The sequence below is a fragment of the Myotis yumanensis genome, unplaced genomic scaffold, assembly GCF_028538775.1.
Source record: "Myotis yumanensis isolate MYYU_CA2020_CCGP unplaced genomic scaffold, mMyoYum1.0.hap1 SCAF_2, whole genome shotgun sequence".
Lineage (NCBI taxonomy): Eukaryota > Metazoa > Chordata > Mammalia > Chiroptera > Vespertilionidae > Myotis > Myotis yumanensis.
In genome coordinates, this window is record NW_027223753.1 from 147,113,920 (window position 1) to 147,137,618 (window position 23,699).

Consider the following 23,699-nt stretch of genomic DNA (forward strand, 5'->3'; position numbering starts at 1 on the left):
ATTTAGAATGCAAATAAACAACAAAATCAAACATAATTTCATTGTTCAGAGGCATGGACAAAAATGGGGTTCTACAGAAAGTAACCTCAGAGGGTATTCTAATCATAAATTCCTAACATGGTAGGTAGTCATGCCCCAGGCATATAACTGTAGTAAAAGTGTATCTTGGCCTTAAGCAAGCCCAGTCTGTTCTTTTTGTGCATCTAGGTTAATACACTTTTGAAATGCCTCTTTTTCAGACCTGTCAGAAGAATAACAATCCTCAAGAGAGCACATAACCTCACCTATCCTATAATCCAATCCCTGCCTTGCTTTCTCTCACCTTCCTGTAATCTTCCATATATTTCTTCCTTAATTTCAAACGCATGAAAAAAACCGCAACACTGCCATTCTCTGGAGCATTTGAGATCTAGCTTCCCAGCAATTCTCAGTTTGGCTGAAATAAATTCATATAAAAATTCTCTATAGGTTTGGATGTTTCTTTTGTTAAAACACTGTTTACCATTTATTGTGTGTACATACATATTTATACATTCCTATTTTTTAAAAAGCAGATATATGAATCATTGCTTACAAATAGTTTGGTTTCCTGCCCTTTCCACTTAACACACCAGGAATTTTCTTATGTACTTAGATAGTTCAGTATCTTTTCAAAAAGGCTGTATGTTATTCTATTAAATGACTGTACTTTACCCTGATTAACCAATCTCCTCTTAACGTATATATAAATTGTTTCTAAATTTGTGCCACAGTAAAGTGTTGTAATGAGTATTACTATTCCTATTTCTTACTACATATCTGTATTTTTTTTTTCTTTTAATCCTCACCTGAGGATATTTCTTCCATTGATTTTTTTTTTAGAGAGTGAAAGGGAGGAAGGAGAGGGGGAGAGAAACAATGATGCGAGAAAGACACATTGACTGGATGTCTCCCGCACATGCCCTGACCAGGGCCAGACCTACAACAGAGGTAAATGCCCTTGATCAGAAATCAAACCTGCCACCCTTAGGTCCACAGGCTGATGCTCGAATCACTGAAGTAATTAGCCAGGGTTATCTGTATTTTCTTAAGATAAATTCCTAGAAGTGAAATTGCCTATAAAACATATTTATTTTTTTAATCACATACCAGTCTGCGTGAAATCATGTGGCCTCTTTTCCTGAAAATGTTAATATAAAGTTTAAATATCTTTTTGAAACATAAGGGGGGCCTGGGTCACTGCTCTTTAAGGATCCTTTCATTTTTAACATGCTCTAATTAGTTGTGGGTTTTATTCAGATCAATTGGTAGTAATCGATACTAGTCTTTATTTGTGGGTAAATAAAAACACTGCCTAATTGAACATGAACAGTATTGTCTTTTCCTAGTAATCGTAAGCCTTTTTATTTGAAGTTAAAAAAAAATAAGGCTACTCTAATACATTGTACCTTTTGGCTCTTTGACATAAGTGAGATGAAATATAACTATTGGAATAACAGTGCCTATAATGTAGTGGAGAGACAGAATCATGTTCACTATTATATCGCTGCCAAATGCTCAGCTACTTAGTGGAAAATTAGTTTTTAATAACATGATGAAACTGTAATCCAACCTACTTTACCGACTTTGAAAATGTCACTCCCCCTGCAGCACTGGCTGGACCTTACATAAAAAGCCCTTTGCTGTGTATCCTAGGATTATCTACCTTTTTTTGAGATACAAAGAGTATATAAACACTGGGTCCTTAGGGTATTAGATAACTAAACAAGCACATTTAGTTGGGAATTAAGATACCTCTCACATTAATGACCACTATGAAGGGCTATACTGTAGGTCAATGTGCAAAAAAACAAAAAACTGGGTTCAATAGAAGTATGGCATCTCATTTATGTGATAAGTTTTCTCTAGGGTATTTTTGAAATGTTAGATGAACACAAGCATTTATTAAAAAAACACAGGCTGAACAAAGTATTATTGTGAAAGGGTTCCAGGTGATTTGCAGATTCAAAAGAACCCATGATTTAAAAAAATATTTATAATGTTTCCTTTCAATCTATGGATTACAGAGGCAGACAATTTCAAATACTCATCAGGCTCATTACCCACACTATAAAAATTAAATAACTTCCCTTTTAAAGGTAGAGGCTATATTTTTCATTTATTCATTTTGTTTAACATATTTTAAAAAATATCTTGAATGTAAGCTCAGTGAATTCTAAAAATATACAATTAGTTTCTTAGTTAAAAAGACTTATCATTATGGGCAATAGGCATTTAATATTTATTGGTGATCATTGAGAGAACCAAGGCAAGGGACCAAAACAAATAGAATTTATGATCTAAATGAACAATTCTCCAATTAGAAAGTTTGGAAAGGAAAACAATATCTAAAGAGCCCTGTGTTATGAAGAAATATTCAATATGCTTAACATACCTATTACTTATTTTCTTAAGCGACAGAAAGCAAATCTCAAAATTTTGGCTTAGGAATGTGTACATATAAAATGTGCATACTCTATTATAATCATAAAACTGTAAGTACTATATTTTAATTTTATCAATGATATACTAAATGATGCAATTTAGATGGCTATTCAAAGTATATCATAATATTACTAAAATATTCAATTTTCTCCCATTAAAAAATAAAACAAAATAATCATTTGGCAAATTTAGAGTAATAATTGATTCAAGCAAGAATTATCAATGGATGCTAAAATTAGTAGGTGAAAGTTGAAACAAAGAAGTTATTTGCAATATCTCCCAAGTTACTTATTATTTCCAAAGGGAAAAATAGTAATGTTACACTGAAGATACTACTTTGCGTGTATTATTGCAGGTAAACAGATAACTACATTATGATGTTGCAAACCAATGTATTTCCATATACTTGTTTAAAGCAAAAATTATAACATTGGTTTGGGGGTTAGAAATGTATACAGATATATGAGTCAATTATAGGATAAAAGATGAAGAGATGATAAATGGATTGACATAATTGCAAGGTATCTACATTTTATATTAAGTAGTACAATATTAACCCCAAGTGGACTATGAAAGTTAATGAGTTGTCAAAACAGATATAAAAGCAAGACCTAACTTGTCTACAAATTCATGGAATTTATACATAAAGACACAGGTTAGCCCTAGCTGATTGCCGCGACCCTTTAATACAGTTCCTCATGTTTTGGTGACCACCAACCATAAAATTATTTTCATTGCTACTTCATAACTGTAATTTTGCTACTGTTATGAATCGTAATGTAAATATCTAATATGCAGGATGTATTTTCAGGGGTCGTGACCCACAGATTGAGAACCGCTGGGATAGAGCATCAGCCTGAGGACTGGAGGGTCCAGGTTCGATTCCAGTCAAGAGCATAAGGGTTGCATCTCGATCCCCAGTAGGGGGCATGAAGGAGGCAGCCAATCAATGATTCTCTCACATCACTGATGTTTCTCTCTCTCTCCATCTCCCTAAAAATCAATTTAAAAAATTAAAAACAAAAAAGACAGGTTTAAAGTAAATTGCTAGAAAAAGATATACCAGGCCAAGAGAAAATGTTAAAAGGCCAGAGTGGCTATATTAATATCAAATAAAATAGACCTCAAGCCAAAGATACCAAAGGTAAATAGGCAAACTTGTTAATGATAAAAGAGTCAATTAATCAGTGAGATATAACATCCAAAAGCAAAGCTCCAACTATTTTTGTAAAAAAAAAAAAAAAATTTTTTTTTAGAAGGCTATGATACTGGACAGCCATGTCCATTTATTTATTTTAAAATATATTTTCATTGATTTTAGAGACATGAAGGTTGAGGGAGAGGGAGGAGAGAGAGAGAGAGAGACATCGATAGGCTGCCTTGGATCAAGCCTGCAACCTGGGCATGTGCCCTGAGAACTGAACCTTTGAGTTTTTGGTGCACAAGACGACACTCAACCAATTGAGCCACACAAGCCAAGGCAGCCATGCCCATTTATGTAGGTAGTATCTATGACTGCTTTCATGCTACAAGTGGGAGTGCTGAGCAGTTGGTGCGATAGTGTATGTTTCACAAAGCCTAAGATATTTACTACCTGGCCCTATACAGAAAATGTTTTCAGATTCCTAAAAAGGAATTAAGTTACAAACCTGACAAGTCTATATTTTACATTTGTTCAAGCAGCAAATATAAATCGTAAAAGGAACCGTGTTAATGTACACTTGAATAAAAATTCTTCACAGCAAAATTTCAGAGCTTTGAGCAATTCTAATAATGGTGCATTTACTTAGTTTTGTTTTCTCCATTAGGAAATAAACACACACACACACACACACACACACACACACACAAATAAATCATTTGCCAACCTCTGTGATAGTGGCTCAAACTCTCTTAAAATAAAAAAAATTTAAAGAAAAAAATACATGCATACACTTTGAGTGTTTCGTGTTTTAAATCCGGGAAATACAGAACCACAAAACAAAAATAAAAAAAGTAGCCAACTTACTAAAGTTAAGAAAAACAATAGGAACAATGTAAAAGATGCAACAAGAGACAAAGACTAGGAAAAACAGGAAAAGTGAACAAGGATGATGATAAGGACTCACCTTTAAAACTGAAGTACACTTTTCCTCTTCCGACAGACGAGATTAGGAATAACAGCTTAAAATTGTTGTATTAATAAAAGCCTGCTAAAAAATATATGGAGGCTCTGTCTATGTAGGTCTTCAAGAACAGGCAAATTGAGTGGTTTAAATAAATATAAACTTGCATGGATTGACTAGATCTGCACTGTCTAGTAGGATGGCAATAAAAATTAAAGAAAATTCAATAATATTAAAAATTCAATCCTTAGGTGACATTAGCAACATTTTAAGTGCTAAATAGTCAAATGTGTCTAAAGGCTATGATTCTAAGTCAGTGATGGCGAACCTTTTGAGCTCAGTGTGTCAGCGTTTTGAAAAACCCTAACTTAACTCTGGTGCTGTGTCACATATAGAAATTTTTTGATATTTGCAACCATAGTAAAACAAAGATTTATATTTTTGATATTTATTTTATATATTTAAATGCCATTTAACAAAGAAAAATCAACCAAAAAAATGAGTTCGCGTGTAACCTCTGACACGTGTGTAATAGGTTTGCCATCACTGTTCTAAGTAGTGTAGTAGAACATTCCCATCATCACAAAGAGTTCTGCTGGGCAGCACTGGGCAAGGCTCAGTGTCTAAATTATAAAGCTAGTTTGGTTTTCCTTAGAGCTTTTTCTTTATTTATTTTATAAAACTTTTTTTTATTTTTTTTATTTTACAGAGCCTTTTGTTCTTCAGTCATATGTATCCATTTAAACATTTTTCATATTAAATTGAAAATGCATGCAGTTGCACAAATAGAATGTACTCCTAAACAAGTAGTAATTTTAAATTGCTACTTTGCACAATGCTCTTTTTAAAAATTTGCATAACTGAACAAATGCATACAGCTATATTAAAAAACCATTATAGTTTGATATTATCTATATACTAGTGGCCCGGTGCATGGATTCATGCACATTGAAAGGAAATTAATTAGAAGAAATATTTTTAATATCGCTATTCACCCTTTCTCTATAAAGAAGTGTCAACCAAATTCACGATCAACAATGGATCAACAATGATAGTTCGAAACACATGTGTGTGATTGGCACCAGCAAGAGCTTTATATGTATCGTGCAGGTGTAAGTCAACTTAGCTTTTTACAGATATAGAATATACTTACTTAATTAGACCTGCTTTCTGATTTAGCTAAACTTTTTCCAGCCCAGTTAAGCACCCCAACTCCTCTTTCAGGTAATTGTCAGCAACACAGCAGTAAATATCAACATGAAGCAGATTATTATTGTAGATCACTCAGGGAGAACAGAGGGTAAAATATTTAATTGCAGCAGTGTTTGACTTATATTTTGCACAGTGAGAAAACCTGAAGTCATTTTCAAGGTCCACCATTTCTTACTTCTCTTTAGTTGGGTCCAGCTTCTAAGCTTTCTAAATCTTCGTTTTCCTTCTAAATCTCTGTTTCCTAGTGAATGAAAAGAAAATAAGATTCCACCGAGTTTCCTATCTACCTACTCCAGGACTTCGGTGAGGATCAAATGAGATGAGGCACGGGAAAATGCTTCATAGACATTTGGTTAAAGTGTAAAATGTTTGCACCTGGCTATAAAGCAAGTTGTGTTCCTGGGCTGAAGAAACTCCAAGGAGGCTAGTCGCTAGGGAGAGGAAGGTAGGCGTTGCTACGTGACGTAATTACCCGGCGCCCATAGCTACCGGTCGGACACTTAGCATATTGGCTATATATATATATATATATATATATATATATATATACACACACACACACACACACACACGTATATACACACACACATATATAGATCTAATCTAATAAAAGACAAACATGCAAATTGACCATACCTTCGCTATGCCTTAAGCCACACTCACCAGCCAATCAGAGCGACTATCTGTAAATTAACCCAACCAAGATGGCGGCCAGCAGCCACAGAGCTGGAGTGAGCAAGAGGCTTGGTTGCTCCAGTGATGGAGGAAGCCAAGCCTCCCGCCTGCCACGTCCAGCTCTGAGCTCCACTGAAGGCAACAAAGTTTCAATTATAGAAGATAAATAAACCCCAGATACCTGCTTACAGCCAGCTGTGGCCACGGAGCTGGAGCGAGCAGGAGGCTTGGTTGCTCCAGTGATGGAGGAAGCCAAGCTTCTTGCCTGCGCGGCTGGCTCTGAGCTCCACTAAAGGCAACAAAGTTTCAATTACAGAAGGTAAATAAATCCCAGAATAAAAAAAGAAAAGTAAAAGAGGAGAGCTGGGAGCTTCCATCGCCAGGGTGCTTGGCCAGCCTGAAAACGGCCCTCAGCCCCTCACCCAGACTGGCCAGGCACCCCAGTGGGGACCCCCCACCCTAAAGAGGGTTTGGCCAGCCTGAAAACAGTCATCAGCCCCTCACCCAGGCTGGCCAAACCTCCATGGGGTGAGCATCCCCACTGCAGGGGTCTTGACCAGCCTGCAAACACCCATCAGCCCCTCACCCAGGCTGGTCAGGCACCCCAGCGGGACCCTCACTCTGATACAGGACACCCTTCAGGGCAAACCAGCCGGCCCCCACCCATGCACCAGGCCTCTATCCTATATAATAAAAGGGTAATATGCAAATTGACCCTAACAGCAGAACAACTGGGAATGACTGGTCACTATGACACACACTGACCACCAGGGGGCAGATGCTCAATGCAGGAGCTGCCCCCTGGTGGTCAGTGCGCTTCCACAGGGGAGCTATGCTCAGCCACAAGCCAGGCTGATGACTGCCAGTACAGCAGTGATGGTGGGAGCCTCTCCTGCCTCCTAAGCAGCACTAAGGATGTCAGACTGCAGCTTAGGCCTGCTCCCTGCTGGCATGTGGACATCCCCTGAGGGCTCCCGGGCTTGGCAGCTTAAACCCAATCCCCCGGGGAGCAGGCCTAAGCCAGCAGGTGGTCATTCCCTAAGGGGTCCCAGACTGCGAGAGGGCACAGGCCAGGCTGAGGGACCCCCCCCCCACCCCGAGTGCACAGATTTTTGTGCACCAGGCCTCTAGTCCTATCTAATAATAGACAAACATGGTAATTGACCGTACCTTCGCTACACCTCCCATTGGCGAATCAGCACAATATTCAAATTAGCCGCCAACAAAGATGGCGGCTAATTTGCATACTGCAGGCAGGGTGGGACAGCGCCATCCCGCCTGCCCCGCCGCCATCCGGGCCTGCTATTTGCCACCCGGGGCGGTGGAGCGGGACAGCACCATCCCGCCTGCCCTGCCGCTATCTGACCTGGGGCAGTAGGCGTCCCGTGTGCGACCCAATCCGGGGCGGCCAGGCGGTGCAGCAGTGATCGGCTGGCCCGCCTGGCCACCATCCGGGCGTCCCGTGTGCGACCCAACCCAGGGCCGCCGGATGGGGCAGCAGCTATCGGCCGGCCCTCCCAGGCATCCCGTGTGCGACCTGACCCGGGGCGGCAGGGTGGGGCAGCAAAGGCTTGAAGGCGGCTCTGGCTGGAGCGAAGGCCTGGGTCCCGGGTGCCGGAGGAAAACCGTTGCTGGCAGTCAGGGGAAGGGAAGGCCTATTGCACGAATCTTTTGGTGCAACAGGCCTCTAGTATAGATATAAAAGGCTAAGTGTTCATCCGACCAGTAGCTATGACATGCACTGACCACCAGGGGGCAGACACTCAATGCAGGAGCTGCTGTGACACGCACTGGCCATTTACAAATAAATGGCACTGTGAACCTGGCGCCAACACGCAACACTCGGCTTCCCCTAGGTGGGACCCTGGCACTGCCACCACCCTGGAGTGACACCCCACCAAACTGCAACCAATGCTGCCTGCCAAGACCCTAGGGTGCAAAATGCTGCCCACAGACTAGCCCAGCCTGGAAACGGTCACTGTGGGCACTGGGTAATGATGTCATGTAGCAACGCCTGGCTTCCTCTTCCTAGTGACAGGCCATTTAAAAATAAACGGCACCACAGACCTGGTGCCGCCAAACCAACACTTGGCTTCCCCCAAGTGGGACACAGGCCCCGCCACCACCCTGAGTGACACCCCACCAAATTGCAGCCAACGCTGCCAAGACCCCATGGCACAAAATGCAGCCCATGGCCCAGCCCAGCCCAGAAATGATGGCTGTGGGTGCCAGGTAATGACATGACGTAGCAATGCCCGGCTTCCTCACCCTAGCAACTAGCATCCTTGGAGTTTTTTCAGCCCAGGACCCTAACTTGCTTTATAGCCAGGTTCAAACATTTTACAGTTTAACCAAATGTTTTTGAAGTGTTTTCCCATGCCTCATCTCATTTGATCATCACAGAAGTCCTGGAGTAGTTAGATAGGAGACTCAGTAGAATCCTATTTTCTTTTCATTAGCAAGACGCGAATAGTGATATTAAAATATTTTTTCTAATTAATTTCCTTTCAATGTGCACAAATCCATCACCAGGATAATAGTTTAATATAATTAACAAATTACAAAAATGTTTAATTTCTAAACATAAATTCAGATATACTAGGATTGAAAAATAGAAAAGTAAATTAAGTTTACCTAAGTTAAATAGACATAGTGAAAAAAGCAAGTAAAATTAATAGTTATAAATGTAGCAATAAATTCAACCAAAATATTGATATAAAGTCTCTTCTTAAACACTATTTATAACATTTGATTCAAATGAAGACTACTGAAAAATTCCCTTGTATTAAAGAGAAACATGAAGAATATTTAACTTATGCTTTAAAATTCACATCAGAACTAACAATAAATAAATTTCTGAATATGTAGCAAGAATAGAATCCAAGTTATACAACATAAATCTTAAATTCATAATTGATTGAAATGAGATGGGAGGGCCAACATACAACATTTTAAAGAGTAAGACTAAAGCTATTTCATAAATAATTCTGCAAGGTAATTGTTTTATATGTGACAAATGACAGTCATTTTTACACATCAACTACTTTCTAATTTTTATACATTATTCCTTTTGTATTCATTGAATTTTTTTTTGAATTTAGAACTTATACCATATATCTTAGTGTACTTTATTTTTTAATTTTTAAAGATAAATGTTTTATTGATTTCAGGTAGTAAAGAAGAGGGAGAGATAGAAACATCAATGATGAGAATCATTGATCGGCTGCCTCCTGCATGCCCCCTACTGGGGATCAAGCCCACAACCCAAGCATGTAGCCTTGACTGAAATCGAACCTGCATGCTGATGCTCCATCCAAACCAGCTAAGGCTATCTGTGCACTTTAAATGAAGTAATAAAATTATATTAAATTCACTGATATTTTCTCTTGTGTTACTTTGGAGAAAGAGTTCTCTGGCTGTATCATGCCTTTTCTCTTTTTACTAATCACATTTTCAATTTATTAATCTTTAGGATTGTTATATCAAGCAAGTTTGATTTTTAAAATCTACATAATCACAAATAAGACTAAATTAAATAAGGAGAAGAGAGTGGGAAGCAACAAAAGAAAAATCTTAGAAAAGACAATAATGGAGGGTAAGAATAATATTCTAATTTAAGAATCAAAGAAAACTCTACGCAATAAAAGTAAAAAACAGGAAGTAAAACTTTAAGACCAAATAAAACCATGTATCAGTTCAGTTTCTTTACTAAATTAATAATTAGCTAATAATGTGCTATTTTTTTGGTGGAGTCAGAAATTATCTCCTCCACCCCATGTCCACCAGGAGATAAATACATAATTTCTATAAACTGAGATTCACAGTTTCTGGATTTATTTTTCCACCACTTAAACTGTGGATCATTGCTATCATATGAGAGTGTTTGTTCAGTTCCTCTTGCTGAAGTTTCACTTGTGACTCTTTCTCTTCCAAACGACCTTCTAATTGGGACTTCTGAACCTCTAGTGAGGAAGCCTAAGAAATTGGGAGGTGGGGTGGGGGGGGGGAGACAAAGAAAAACAATTTTGCATTTTTCTCTTCAGATATTTTAAGATGTTCTTATTTTTCATTTGTAAAACAACCATTTCAAATGACACATTTTAAATATATATACATATTTTAGTCAACTAAATTATATGGTTATTTTAAGGTAAATAATCACTAAACAATACACAATAAATTGGGAAGACACATTCAATTTGTCTTTTTAAGTCAATGCTAGCAACTGAAAATTTGCAGAAAATAGTACATATTACTATTTGGAATTACTATTAAAATAACCACATTAAAGCAGAACCAGGAAATCTGTAAATGTAGCATGGGATCTTATGTCTCTTATGTCACTTATGCTCTTAGTTGTTCAAACAGTCTTTTAATACTGGTTTGTTCTCATCTTCCTAGTCATAGATGGACCAGAAAGCACTGTTCATAGCTACCACACTAAGCAATCATAATGGAGAAACAGCAATGGACTTAAATTCAGAATATATAAAGTTTACTATTAGCTATGTGACTGTCCTTGAGTCTATAACTTAACCCAAGACTCAGTTTCATTCGTAGGTTGAAAGTAATTATTAACTTATATATTAATGTTTGTGAAAGTGAGGAGGATTAAGACAAATGTTTCAAAGAGTCCTTTGCAAATTATAATGTTCTAAACAAATATGAACTACTGTTATTATTACCATCTCTATAAGCAGAAAGAGGCGGCTATGTTCCTATACACAGCTACCTGTATGTGATGTAAAGAACTAGGAACCCTCTTCTGTATTCCTTGCCTGCTTAACAGCAGTAAGTGCTGGCAAATAGTATATATTTAATAAATGTGTGATTATTTTAGGAAATACACATTTTCACATTGTGAGAGAGTTCTCATAATAAACAACTGTCAAGCCATTTTAAGATCCTACTATCTTCAAAACAAAACTATACTCAAGAAACAGAATATTAATTTATCTAAATTCACCTTTTTCACAAATTAAGACGTTTTCATTTTAGTGCAAAGGAAAACTTAACAGATTCTTACCTTAATGCTCAATTCTTTTCTTATATGTTCCGATCTGCTTACTTCTTTTCTAAGGATATCAATGGTTTCTTCCTTATCTTCCCTTTCTTTTTGTAAGACTTTAATTTTTTCTTCTTGTACTTTTGTTTTTTGTTGCAAGTCTTAAAACAAACAAACAGTCAGCTATACTGACTTTCCTTGAAAAGCTTTCAGAGCTATTATGTCATAACAACAACAAAAAAAGGCAACTAGAAAGACAAAGAAATACCTTGCTGGAAATAAAATTTTACAGTATTTGACGAACAGAAAATACCAAGTAACTCTTCCTCTGTACCAGTATTATTTGGAAAAATACCAAATCTCCATGTCTTTACCTCTTCCTCTGTTCTAAAGATAATATAATATAGTAATGAGGGAAGGACAATCCTCAGAGCTTAAGGGTTAGAAGAGAAAAGAAGAGAGAAAACTATGAAAAATTATATAAGTAGATGATGTTTGTGCTCTAAGACAAGTGAGTTAGTACAAAACTGTTTTTGTGGATCACTTCAGAGATATCATTAAGAAACTGGTAACTAAAAGTTAACAAGCACTGCCACCTGCTGTTATTTCCTGTAATTTCCAGTTTTAAAAATCAATTTAACTAAATTGCAAGAAATATTATGGAAATAAAAGGAGAGCTGTTTAGGATGTGATTTAAGATTTTGAAAAATGAGGGATGTAGAAACTAATGAAAAACCAAAATAAAAACCCCTCATGTTTTGATTAGCTTCCAACAAAAAATGTTAACATACATGCAATTTGTTACATAAAAAGCTACTTACTTGCTAGTTTACATTCTCTGTCTACTAGTTGGTTCTGTACTTCTTTTCTCTGTTCTTCTATTTCTATTAATTGGGCAACAGTTCTGAAGTTATAAAAAAAAATAGAAGAAATCATCAATGAACCACTATCATTTCTTTTTCTCAAGTAGTTTAAGAGAAAATTCCTAATAGCAATTACCCTTAAATTCTGCCATACATGTTTTATATCTAAAATAAGTTAAGATTCTATTAATCTGCAAAAAACAATGTTCTGTATGTTTTTGAAAATTACAAAATAATTAGAAGAACTAAAGATTTTACTTTTCATTTTGTTGCTTGAGTGACTCATTCAACTTTTTCACTGTCTCAATTTGTTTCTTCAGAGAATCACATGTGATCTGCAACTCTTTATTCTTCTTTTCAGTAGTTTCATTCCTGAAAAGAAAATGAGATGAGTGATATTTTTATGGAAGAAAACATATAATGAAGAAAAGAAACTCAGTTGTTTATTTTTTCTTCTAACCAAATTCTATACACTACAGGTGAGAGGAGGCATGTTATAAATAATCAGGACATAAACAGAGTTGGATTAACTCTAGTAAAAGACAGTAATGATGTGCTTTGGCTGACCGAGGTGGTAAAAATTACTGTGAAATGGAAATGTGTGGGGCATTAACCTCATATTTATAAATATAGAGCTTTATTTTATAGATGTTACTGCATTACATAATTTCCTATAAGATATATACAGCTATCTTTATAGTTATATCCAGAAAGTGAAACTTCTGTAAAAGTCTATCACTGTTAGCCTGTTAGGCATATTACATGTTTAATTAAAAATGTCAAATTAATAAATAAAGTAGTTGAAGATTCTAAATTTCTCTTGTCTCTTTAAAGCTCTGCATCTATGCCCTAACCGGTTTGGCTCAGTGAATAGAGAGTCGGCCTGCAGACTGAAAGGTCCCAGGTTCGATTCCAGTCAAGAGCATGTACCTTGGTTGCGGGCACATCCCCAATGGGAGGTGTGTAGGAGGCAGCTGATCAATGTTTTTCTCTCATTGATGTCTCTAACTCTGTCCCTCTCCCTTCCTCTCTGTAGAAAATCAATAAAATATATTTTTTAAAAAAAGAAATTCAGAGATGTTCAAAAAAATAAATAAATAAAGCTCTGCATCTAATAGTCCTGCTTATTTTACCTGCAAGGTAAACACAGAGAGAAGTGATACTGTGACACCTTAACTATCTTAAGTGTGAAAAGCTGACATAAGTGGAACCATTTTTAAGTAGAGCTAGGGCAGCCATTCCAGAGGAATTGCCTGGCATGTCTTGATCCTCAAACCTTTGAAATGTTTGAACTGGGAAAAATAATGTTAGGATTGGGTCAAATGAGCACTGTATTTCAAATAACTTTGCAAAGCTAACAAGAAAGGAGACATTCTGACTACCAAACTATAAATTAAAGATATATATATTTTTAGATATATTTTATTGATTTTTTACAGAGGGGAAGGGAGAGAGATAGAGAGTTAGAAACATAGATCAGCTGCCTCCTGCACATCTCCCACTGGGGATGTGCCCGCAACCCAGGTACATGCCGTTGACAGGAATTGAACCCTGGACCCTTCAGTCCGCAGGCCGACGCTCTATCCACTGAGCCAAACCGGTTTCGGCAAAGATATTCTTTAAAATTAGCACCACCATGTATAGCTAAACACTAATTTAGCTTATTTGCACCTATAGAAATTCCTTCCTTCTATTTATGTAACTATTTTTCTTCTCTTTCTTGTAAAGACCCCTTTCCTTCACTCCCTAATTCGAACACTATTTGGGTTTCTGTCTGAATCAGTGATCTCAAATAAATACTGGTCTTTTCTTTCAGGCTAACTTAAACATAAAATGTCCTTTTCACTTTTTTAAGTACTAAGATAAACAAACTGACTGACACATTAACCAAATTTGGCCAGCAGAAGTGTTTTATCTGTCCTACACAGAATTTGTAAAAATCTAAATTTTAATTCCCTAATATTACATATGAGTTTTCCTCAGCCAGATTTATTTACTTATTACTCACCTGGACCCTCAAGGCAGGCCTTTTACCTCTTGGCTCCTCAATCACTATTTGGAATATCAGCAAGTCCTAGAAATCACTATTTCTCATGGATCAATTGCTTACTTTCTCTTAACACTAATAGTTCACTTTATCAGTGCCTAAATAAGACTTTGGAAAAAGCTGTCATTGGAGGAAAAGATTTTGTTTAGAAGTCACCTTGTCATCACCCATTTTCCAGATGTTATACATTCCCACCCTTCATTTTTATTGATGGACTTTGCCAAAGTTAACCATTTTCTTTGTCTCTTTACTAAAAGCCCAATGCAAGAAATTCATGCAAGAGTAGGCCTTCCTTTCCCAGGCTGCTGGCAGGCACCCGGGCTTTCATCCAGCTGCTGGCAGGCACCCAGGTCCCAGGCTTCCCTCGCAGCCCCGGCTACGTCTGGAAGGTCATCCAGAAGGAGGTCTGATCTAATTAGTATATTACGCTTTTATTATAGACTAGTGGCCCGGTGCATGAAATTCATGCGGGGGGGAGGAGGGGGCTATGTGTCCCTCAGCCCGGCTTGCACCCTCTCCAATCTGGGATCCCTCGCAATCTGGGACCGCTGGCTCCTAATCGCTCACCTGCCTGCCTGCCTGCCTGATTGCCCCTAACCACTCTGCCTGCCAGCCTGATTGCCCCCAACTGCCCCCCTGCCACCGGCCTGCTTACCCCCAGCTGCTCCCCCTGCCGGCCTGATCGCCCCCAACTGCCCACCCTGCCAGCCTGCTCACCCCCAACTGCTCCCCCCCTCGCCGGCCTGATTGCCCCCAGCTGCCCCAACTGCCAGCCTGCTCACCCCCAACTGCCCCCAAATGCTGGCCTGCTCTCCCCCAACTCCCCACCCCCCGCCAGCCTGCTCACCCCCAAATGGCCCCCCCTTCCAGCCTGCTCGCCTCCAATTTGGCCCCCCGCTGGCCGGATCAAACCCAACTGCCCTCCCCTCCTGGCCTGATCACCTCTAACTGCCTCTGCCCCGCCACCATGGCTTTGTCCGGAAGGTCTCCCGGTCTAATTAGCATATTACCCTTTTATTAGTATAGATTAACAGCACAGAACACTAGAAAATTTTCAAATTTTAACCAATCTTGAAATATATAGTAAAACAAGGAACAAATTAATCAGTGTTTTTATTTGCATTGTTTAGTAGAAAATACATAGTGCTCTTGGTCTTCCTTATAATTCAAAAGATTTAAGACTGGCCTAATAGACAAAAACAGTTTACAAGGGAAGGAAAAACAATCTTATAGTTTGTTAGTGGGTGTATAAATTGGTATAGCCTTCTTGGAGGGAAGGCTATACCTTTTGATATATTACTTGGTAATATATCAAAAATTTAAAAACACATACCCTTTAACCCAGCAACTCACCTTTAAGAATGTATTATACAGATATAGTAACATATAAGTAAACTGTATTCAATGGCATCAAGGATAAATACTGAGTGAGAATTTACAGATCAGTTAAACATGAACACCCAGATTTCCATTCTATTAGGCTGAATGACACGAAAAGTGTTAATATTCAACCACTTTTGCACTATACAAATGACCAATTTATATGGTTAAACCTAATATAAATTGTGACAACTTAGGTCATTCAACAATTACTTATAGAGTGTCTAACTATGTACCAAGCTCTATTCTAGGCTCTAGGGATCTCTCAGTGAACAAAATAGACAAAACTTGTCCTTGTAGTGCTAACATCCCAGATGACTGATGAACAAATGAAAAGAAGTAGAGTCAACTGGAAAGAAATAAAAAGACCGTATTCTGTTTCCAACTTTAATACTGAGTATGATTAAGCAATATTTCATTTCACTAAGTTTCTTGTTAACTACTTACCTTATGGTATTATTAGAATACTAGAGGCCTGGTGCACGAATTTGTGCATGGGTGGGGTCCCTTGGGATGGCCTGTGAGGATCAGGCCAAAACCCGCAGCCCAATGCTGCCTGCAGCTCCTACCTGCTGCTCCTGCTCATCCTGGCCCCACTGCACCTGCCCCAGGTTCACGCCCAATCAGTCCCAATCGGGAGAGGCTCACACTGCCACAGCAGCACTCTCTAGCAGTGTGCCCTGCGTTTGGCGCCCTCCCGAGGGAAATGGCCTGCAGGATCGGGCCGAAACCAGCTCTCTGACATCCCCTAAGGGGTCCCGGATTGAGGGCACAGGCCAGGCAGAGGGACCCCACCGGTGCACAATCAGAACCAGGGAGGGACCGCAGGAGAGCTCCAGGGCATGTCCGGCCTATCTCGCTCAGTCCCAATCGGCCGGACCCCAGCAACAAGCTAACCTACCGGTTGGAGCATCTGCTCCCAGTTGGTCAGTGCACATCATAGTAACTGGTCGACTGTCTGCCCCCTGGTGGTCAATGCACATCATAATGAGCGGCTGAGTGGCCTTGGCATATCATTAGCATATTATGCTTTGATTGGTTGAACAGTTGACCGGTCACCAGAATACCAGACACTTAGCATACTAGGCTCTTATTATATAGGATATAAATATTTATAAACAGATTTTAGGACCACAGGAAAGAAGTGCTATGTGTTCATTATAGATTCTAATCTTAAACAGAAACATTTATAAATTTACCTCTGAAGAAGTTCCATGTAGGATTTTGTCAGTATTTCATGTTCTTCAGCCACAGATTGTAACTTCCTATTATGTTGAAAGAGATGCTCTATGTCACTCTGGGCTCTTTCTGATTCAGCCTGCTGTGACTTCAGCAACGCACCAAGCTCTTCATTTTTTCTTTCAACTTCTCTCAACATACCAGCAAGTGTCCGTGCCTTCAAGAAGATGGAATAGAGACTTTCCCACTATCATTATTTAAACATGCTGTTTTTACAATTTAAAAGATTTACCAAATATCTAATAGGCTAGCATCTACTGGATTATATAAAGACTATAAGTCCAGTGCACAAAAATTTGTGCACTGGCAGGGGGAGGGGTCCCTCAGCCCAACCTGGGCCCTCTCATAGTCTGGGACCCCTCGGGAGATAACCACCTGCTGGCTTAGGCCCGCTCCCCTGGTGGCAGATGGCACACCCATTCCTGTGGTGTCTGCCCCATCTCCCCCGGTTGCAGATGGCAGGCCTGGATCCCGCACTGGGTCAGGTGGCCGCTCGATCGTGCTGCCGCCCGCCCTGCCCACCCCGCCCCACCCTGCACACGGCAGGCCCGGATCCCACGCTGGGGCGGGCAGCAGCTTGGGATCGTGCTGCCACCCGCTCCGGTGCAAGACATTCGTGCACTGTGGGGAGGGGGGGGGGGGTGCACAATAAATTCAAGTCATGTGCAACAGACAGGGAGGCCCTCAGCCTGGCCTGTGCCCTTTCACAGTATGGGAGCCCTCAGGGGATGTACGACTGCGGCTTAGACCTGCTACCTGCGGGGAATGGGCCTAAGCCGCACTAGGACATCCTTAGCGCTGCCACGGAGGTGGGCCGCTGTGATCACCCGCCATCAGCCTGGCTGTGGCTGAGCAACGCTCCCCCTATGGGAGCACACTGACCACCAGGGGGCAGCTCCTGCGGTGAGCGTCTGCCCCCTGGTGGTCAGTGCACATCATAGTGACCGGTTGTTCTGCCGTTCGATCAATTTGCATATTACCCTTTTATTATATAGGATGAAGGCAGCTCTACATATAGTACTCAATGAAAAGGGTATAGTTCCTGAGCTAGTTGACAACACTAAATCACAAAGTTTGCACAGCTCAGTTTTTGCAATTCGGGCAAGAATTGAGAAAATGATCTTAACCATGTTACAGATGCTTAAGCAAACATTTAAAATTAAGTTAGCATAATCAGCGGCACAACATAGATTCATTGTGAAAGTAACTGTGACAAAAAAAATTAAAGAAAAAAGAACATCAAAGAAGCAGAAAAGTAACTAGAATAAGAAATATACTTTCCCCCTTCTTTGGTCCAAAAAAATACTACTTATTTTGAAGTGACAAATAAAAACCTAAGCCATTCTCTGCTTTCAGGACAGAGTCTGTAAAGCAGTAATACTCAATTATTTAGTGTTATTTTAACAAAAAACCTTTTCAGTAAAATAAGAAAAACACTAAATTTTCCAGTAAATTCAAGTCACATGCAACAGACAGGATATAAGAATGTGCTATGAGGAGAGAGAGAAAAAATGATTTTAATATCACTAATTTTCTTTATTGGAATTTATGAAAAACTCAATATACCATCCATCATCAGTCAAGAAAAATAAATCCATGATAAAATTATAAAAAATATGGTTATATTTATTTATATTTTTTAGAATATCTTTACTTGGAAAAGTTTTAAAAGGTATGGTACTTGACACTAATTTTAATGCCTCTTTCAAAAATCAAAAGACTTTATTATAATTCATTACAAGTGATATTACATTATCTAAATTCCATTTCTATCTACTGAGATTTTCATATTACTGCACTAAGTTCTCACCCATAATGTATTCATTATTTACATATATACTGAGTGGCCAGATTATTATGACTGGCCAGATTATTATGACCACCCCATCAGTACTTCATTGACACTTCCAAAAATAATGAATATTGAAAACTTCCTAAGCAAATACTCTCAAGGTTTTATTATTATTATTATTTGCATAACTAATTCACTTCATTGTACTGATGGGGTGGTCGTAATAATCTGGCCACTCAGTGTACATACACAGCACAACGCCAAACTTCCTCAGCACCTACTAAGTGCCAAGTACTGTGCTAGGGCCCATTAGATACAGAAACAGTCTCTGACATCAAGACTAGGGATGAGGTGATATAAATTTCAGATAGTGTGAGATGTATAGAGGAAGGATCACTAAACATGTGTGGGAAGGAGAAGACCAGAGTAGCTTCCTGGGAAATGGAGATATTTAAACTAAAATCTGAAGGATTACTAAGAGTTGGAGAGGAAATGGTGTTCTAGACATGGAAGAGTAAGTGCAAGGTCAGGGAAACCTAAGACTGTCAAGGCCCAGAAACAGCGAAGTAATCTAATATGGCTGACTGCAGAGAATGCACAGAAACGCAAGGTGTGCAGTGATAAGTAGTTAGAATCCTAACATGACAAACTAAGGGATTTAAATGCTCTAAGCCAAAGGTAATCCACTAAAGCAAGCATGTCAAACTCATGGCCCACAAGGAATATTTTTGCAGCCCAGCCAATATAACGGTATGTAAGAAACGTCTTAATAAAAATTTCATAACTTAATTTTTACAATATCCTGTTATACATAATTATTAATAACGAACTACAACATTTGCTAAAGACTGATTACTATAATCGTGTTGCATCCATTTCCCTTATGTGCTTTATGCACAGGTGCACCATTTTTCTCCACTAATACTAGCTGCAAATATTTCAGCAGCTGATTGCCACGTCATTAATCTTGTACTGACTTGTTTGGTGTGTGCAACAGGAAATATTTTGCTTTCAGAGAACAAGAAATATAGGCTTATTTGCGTTACACTTATTAATTTGTACAGTTATTCAGTGTCTGGTAAGTTAATGTTCAAGAAAAAATGTAATTTTTATTAAAATGTTCTATTATTTTATGTTAACAATTACTCATTTATTTTAGCCCTTTGTATTCAGCATGTCTCTATTGAAATAAACCTACGTTTCTATGAAAATTGAAGCTTTTTGTTTTTTTGCAGCCCACATAAACTTAAACCTTGTTTATTTGTCCTGTGTTAGCCTTTGAGTTTGACATGCTCGCACTATAGTATGTTCAGCACAGGAGTGATGGAATCAGATTATACCCTCAGGGATCACTGTGGGGGAAGAATGGATGGTAGAATCAAATATAAAAGGAAGATGAATTCTGCTGTAAGTAGTAGATGGCTGAAAAGAGGGCAGTAGACTGAAGGTAAGAAGCCTAATTAGACACTCTGTTGTGATTCATATGAAAAATGAAAAGGTTGGTGGCAAATAGTGGGAAGAACACAGACAAAAGACAGAAAAAGTAATATTTAAGCAATATCAATTGGAAGTGGTAAATGACTAATTGCAGAAGGTAAATTGTGATTTCCATTTTTCTTGTTTGCAAAATTGTAAGAATACTGGAGGAATGAATATATAAGAAATTCATTTTTAGAGAGAGAGAAATATCTATGTCAGAGAGAAACATCGAGCAATTGCCTCCCATAGCACATTGACCAGGAATGTGCCCTAACTGGGAATCAAACCTACAAACTTTTGGTATACAGGACAATGCTCTGACTGAGCCACCTGACCAGAACAAAAGAACACATTTTAAAAAGGGAGAGTGATGACTTGAGTATTGGTTATGCTGAGTTTGCAGTATTTGACACATATTTAAATGAAGCTAATACAAGGAGACATTTAGCACATAAGAAAAAGGACACTAGCCCTGACAGGTTTGGCTCAGTGGATAGAGCGTCGGCCTGCGGACTGAAGGGTCCCAGGTTCGATTCCGGTCAAGGGCATGTACCTTGGTTGCGGGCACATCCCCAGCAGGGGGTGTGTAGGAGGCAGCTGATCGAAGTTTCTCTCTCATCGATGCTTCTCTCTATCCTTTCCCTTCCTCTCTGTAAAAAAATCAACAAAATATTTTTTTAAAAAAAGAAAAAGGACACTACATATACATTTGGGGGCATAGGCATTCTGGTATAGGTTGAAATCATGGACCACCTAAAAAGGGGAAAAGGAAAATATCAAGCAATAGAATTGCTGAGTCATATGGTTGTTCTATTTTCAGGTTTTTGAAGAATTTTCATATTGTATGTTTGTTTATCCTCACCCAAAGGTGTTTTTTATTGATTTTAGAGAGAGAGAAAAGAAGAGAGAGAGAGACACTGATTCAGTGTCCCAATCGGGGATTGAAACCGCAACCTAGGTATGTGCCCTGACCGGCAATCAAACCCACAACCTTTAGGTGTATGGATGATACTCTAACCAAATGAGTCACACCAGCCAGAGCTCCAAACTGTTTTTGATAATGGCTGCACCACTTTACACTCCCACCAACAGTATATGAGTGTTCCCTTTCTTCCACGTCCTTGATAACACTTGTCATTTGTTGACTTTTTGATGTACCGCACTCTGGTTTTGATTTGTGTTACTTTGCATGGTGACAGATGGTTACTAGACTTATTGTAGTGATCACATAAGGTTTATAAATATTGAATCACTGTATTGTATACCTGAAACTAAAGTAACATTATATGCCAACTATACATAAATTAAAAAAGGAGGGCGAAGGGCTTAGATAACTCAACATTTAGGGTCTCATAAAGGATATAGAAAAAACAAAATAAACAAAACAGAAGCAAATTCAAAAATACAGAGAACAAAGTGATGGTTGCCATATGGGAGGGGAGTTGAAGGAATTAAGTAGAAATTGGCGGCTATAAAAATAGTCACAGGGGTATAAAGTACAGAATAGGTAATATCCTATATAATAAAAGGCTAATATATAAAACGACTGGTTGCTATGATGCGCACTCACCACCAGGGGGCAGATGCTCAGTGCAGGAGCTGCCCTCTGGTGGTCAGTCAGTGTGCCAGAAGCTGGGCTCAGGGCTTGCGAGCAGAGCAGTGGTGGCAGGAGCCTCTCCCATCTCCATGACAGTTGGACATCCCCTGAGGGCTCCTGGACTTTGAGAGGGTGCAGGCTGGGCTGAGTTCACAAATTTCATGCACTGGGCCTCTAGTAGTTAATAATATAATAACTATATGTGGTATTAGATGGATACTAGACTCATCAGGTTACCCATCTTGTAGGGTATATAAATGTCTAATCACTATGTTGTACGTTTAAAACTAATATAATACTGTATGTCAACTGTAATTAAAAAGTAATAATAAAAAAGAAATATCCAGCCTAGGCCTATATTGCTCAGTGGTTAGAGTGTTGGTCCTCACACTGAAGGGTTGCAGGTTCTAGTCCTAGTTGAGGGTATGTACCTGAGTTGCAGGTTTGATCCTGGCCCCCAGTTGTCCACATGTGCAGGAGGCAACCAATCAAGATGTCTCTCACACAATGATGTTTTCTTTTTCTCTCTCTCTCATTTCCTCTCTCTCTCTCCCTTTTCCTCTCTTCCATTCTCTCTAAAGAGCAATGGCAAAATAACCTTGGGTAAGGATTTTTTAAAAATACATCCATTAATTAGAAAGAAAATCAGAAGATACTGGTGTAATCAAAATTAAAGGTAAAAGGGTTTCAAGACAGAGGGAATAGTTATGTGAAATGCTAAGGACAATTTATTTCAATCAGAGCAACAAAGATATAGCTAACATTTTGTACATGCTTTACTTCATTTATTTTTCTACTCATCAGATGAGTCTTTATATTATACACACCTCTGTCTCTGCTTGAGTTCTTTGACAGCGATATTGAGCAATCAGTCTATCAGCCTGTGCAAGGGCTAGAGCTTTTGCTTCCAAGAGATCTTGTAGCCTGCTGTCTTTGGACTACAAAAAAAAAACTGCATTAATCTTCATCATTTACTGGAATACATCCATTAAAGCTTAATTGTTACACGTAGTTAAAATAAGATTGTACTCACAGCTAATGTAGACAGTTTCATCTCATATACATCTATTATGTCAGATAGTCTCACATCATTAATCTGATCCTTTACCTAAATTTTAATACAATTGAATCAAAAATCAGAAAATTTTAACATCTGACAAAATAAACAAAAATGCCTACTAAAAAATGGAATCATTAAAACTTAATAAGTAACAAGTGAAAAAAAAAGAATGTAATATCAGGCAATTCACAAAACATTTCACTAACCTGGCTATTGCCTGAGAATATCTGGGTAAAATTTAGAATGCTTGTGGGAATTTAAAACATATTTCTTAATCTGAGGATGTGGAAAGGGTGGGCTGGCTGGGAAACAGTAGGGATATATGATAGCTGTGTTAAAATATAGGATTTTTATGGCTGATTTTTTCTTATTTCCAAGATTTCCAGAATATTGATACTTTTTATATTAAACAGTTTCATCAATCAAATCTACATCTAAAGTTGTTATAATCAGGGCTGATATTCATTGATATGTAGCAAGCAGAATCCCATTTATAATGCTGTTTATCACTCACCACCACTCCAGACTGAAGTTTCTCTATTAAGTCCTCAATGTTCAATCCAGGAATTTTATCTTTCAAAACTGGAGGAGTTGAACATTTTACTGATGTTGGAAAATTATGATTTAATGATTGCAAAGGCATTCTCCTGGGCATATGTTCTGTTTCCTGTTGTCTATAGGCATTGTTTGCTGCTATACTTTCTCCAAGTCTGAATGAGAACCAAAAAGAATAAGAAATAATTACATAAAAATAGAGCAAAAGACAGAGTTAGTACAGAATT

The 23,699-nt window shown here is 38.5% G+C and overlaps 1 protein-coding gene across 1 annotated transcript in view; it reads right to left on the minus strand.

Annotated features, from left to right (window-relative positions):
- Window positions 1–9,394: 9,394 nt before the first annotated feature.
- Window positions 9,395–23,699, minus strand: part of CIP2A (cellular inhibitor of PP2A) — a 46,590-nt gene continuing 32,285 nt past the window's right edge. Inside the window, exons 14-21 of the mRNA XM_070403768.1 lie at window positions 23,432–23,627; window positions 22,891–22,965; window positions 22,685–22,795; window positions 16,950–17,146; window positions 12,582–12,695; window positions 12,282–12,364; window positions 11,482–11,621; window positions 9,395–10,430 (exon numbers count right to left, since the gene is read on the minus strand). Of these exons, the coding sequence (XP_070259869.1) occupies window positions 10,260–10,430; window positions 11,482–11,621; window positions 12,282–12,364; window positions 12,582–12,695; window positions 16,950–17,146; window positions 22,685–22,795; window positions 22,891–22,965; window positions 23,432–23,627 (1,087 nt within the window). The 3' untranslated portion in view covers window positions 9,395–10,259. The remainder of the gene's footprint in view (window positions 10,431–11,481; window positions 11,622–12,281; window positions 12,365–12,581; window positions 12,696–16,949; window positions 17,147–22,684; window positions 22,796–22,890; window positions 22,966–23,431; window positions 23,628–23,699) is intronic.